General features: G+C 65.2%; 1 protein-coding gene across 1 annotated transcript in view; it reads left to right on the top strand.

The window, feature by feature from the left end:
• TFR2 (transferrin receptor 2) overlaps positions 1-1894 on the top strand; it is a 14546-nt gene that overhangs the window by 8692 nt on the left and 3960 nt on the right. Inside the window, exons 8-14 of the mRNA XM_021707993.1 lie at positions 291-410; positions 812-894; positions 976-1039; positions 1142-1209; positions 1292-1365; positions 1442-1526; positions 1625-1891. Of these exons, the coding sequence (XP_021563668.1) occupies positions 291-410; positions 812-894; positions 976-1039; positions 1142-1209; positions 1292-1365; positions 1442-1526; positions 1625-1891 (761 nt within the window). The remainder of the gene's footprint in view (positions 1-290; positions 411-811; positions 895-975; positions 1040-1141; positions 1210-1291; positions 1366-1441; positions 1527-1624; positions 1892-1894) is intronic.

The following is a 1894-nucleotide window of genomic DNA, read 5'->3' as shown; positions in this document are numbered from 1 at the left end:
TGCCCAGGCGGGTCTCGAACCCGCGGGCTCAGGCGGTCCACTCACCTCAGCCTCCCCAAGCGAGGGATTACAGGCTGAGCCACCGAGCCCGGCGGAAGGGACACTCTTTCGGGACAGCGGGGACTCCAGGGCTGGGCTCGTCCAGATGTGAAAGGCTGAGGGACGGAGGCTGGTGGAGAGCCTGGGGAGGTGGGGGTGAGGCCCTGGGGGCACCTACCCTCCCAGGCTGCCAGGGGAAGACCTTGGGTGCTGCTGGTGTGAGAGGTGGGCCCCGAACATCCCCTCTCCAGATCACTATGTTGTCATCGGGGCTCAGAGGGACGCCTGGGGCCCAGGCGCAGCCAAGTCCGCTGTGGGGACGGCCATACTGCTGGAGCTGGTGCGGACCTTTTCCTCCATGGTGAGCAACGGTAAGGTCAGGGCTTGGGCCTGGGCTGGGCGGAGTTGGGCCGTGACCCTGAGCCAGGACTGGACAGAGAGACAGTTAGAAGCACAGACTGGCAGGCGTCCACTTGGACTTGGGCACCCACATCTAGCTGTGTGGCCCTGGGCCAGTCATCTCATCGCTGTCTGCTCATCTCAAAAGGAAAGACAGACCAGTAGTCCATGGATCTGAGTGAAGACTGAGCAGTAGCTATCACAGTAAAGCCGTCTCCGTCACTATTCCAGTGGGGTCAGGGCAGATCCAGAGTGAGATGGGCTAGGATGGGGGCCTTGATTCGAGAGAAGGAGAGGCCTCGGGACCAGGACAGAGGAAGACCAAGAGGTGGCCTTTCAGCTGAGCCCATCCTCCCTCCACCCGCTTCCCCAGGCTTCCGCCCCCGCCGAAGTCTTCTCTTCATCAGCTGGGATGGGGGCGACTTTGGGAACGTGGGCTCCACTGAGTGGCTGGAGGTAATGTGGGGTCCTGGGTAGGTGGCCCGGCAGCGGGAGCGGTGGGAGGGTCCGTACTCCATGCTCTTCACCCGCCCACAGGGCTACCTCAGTGTGCTGCACCTCAAAGCCGTAGCCTATGTGAGCCTGGACAACGCCGTGTTGGGTGAGCCAGGGCAATGCCACCACCTGGCCCCCTCAGGTCCACCCTCGCCGCGGGGGATAAGCCCTGAGCCTGGCATCCCGCCCTCTCCTCCCCTCCCTCCAGGGGATGACAGGTTCCATGCCAAGACCAGCCCTCTTCTGATCAGCCTCGTTGAGAACATCCTGAAGCAGGTAAGAGCCCGACCAGGGATAAGGGAGGAAGCGAGACGGGTGGTGGGTAAAGCCTGACCAGTGCCCCCTGCCATGCCCCCAGGTCGACTCTCCCAACCACAGTGGGCAGACGCTCTACGAGCAGGTGGCGTTCAATCCCAGCTGGGATGCTGAGGTGTAAGTCGGGGTGGGCAGAGCGGGGTGGTGCGGGGGAGCCAGAGCCCACCGAGGCTTCCAACCGGTCTGTCCCCAGGATCCAGCCCCTGCCGGTGGACAGCAGTGCCTATTCTTTCACGGCCTCTGTGGGGGTCCCCGCTGTCGAGTTCTCCTTCGTGGAGGTGAGACTAGCCCGCCCTGCCTCAGACAGCGCCGGTTCCTCGGCCTGCCAGCCCCTCGCCTGCGTGCCAGCGCCCCAGCACCTGCTCTGTCCCGGCAGGATGACCAGGTGTACCCGTTCCTGCACACCAAGGAGGACACCTACGACAACCTGCACAAGGTGCTCCAAGGCCGCCTGCCCGCTGTGGCCCAGGCCGTGGCCCAGCTCGCAGGGCAGCTGCTCATCCGGCTCAGCCACGATCGCCTGCTGCCCCTCGACTTCGGCCGCTACGGGGACGTGGTCCTCCGCCACCTCGGCAGCCTCAACGCGTTCTCCGGGGACCTCAAGGTCCGGGAGGCCGGCCCCGCTCCCGGACTCAGGGGCGGGGGG

The sequence above is a fragment of the Carlito syrichta genome, unplaced genomic scaffold (genome assembly GCF_000164805.1).
Source record: "Carlito syrichta isolate Samal-C Ts95f unplaced genomic scaffold, Tarsius_syrichta-2.0.1 Scaffold130370, whole genome shotgun sequence".
NCBI lineage: Eukaryota > Metazoa > Chordata > Mammalia > Primates > Tarsiidae > Carlito > Carlito syrichta.
The sequence above is the reverse complement of the archived record's forward strand: the minus strand, read 5'-3'. Positions and strand labels throughout refer to the sequence as shown.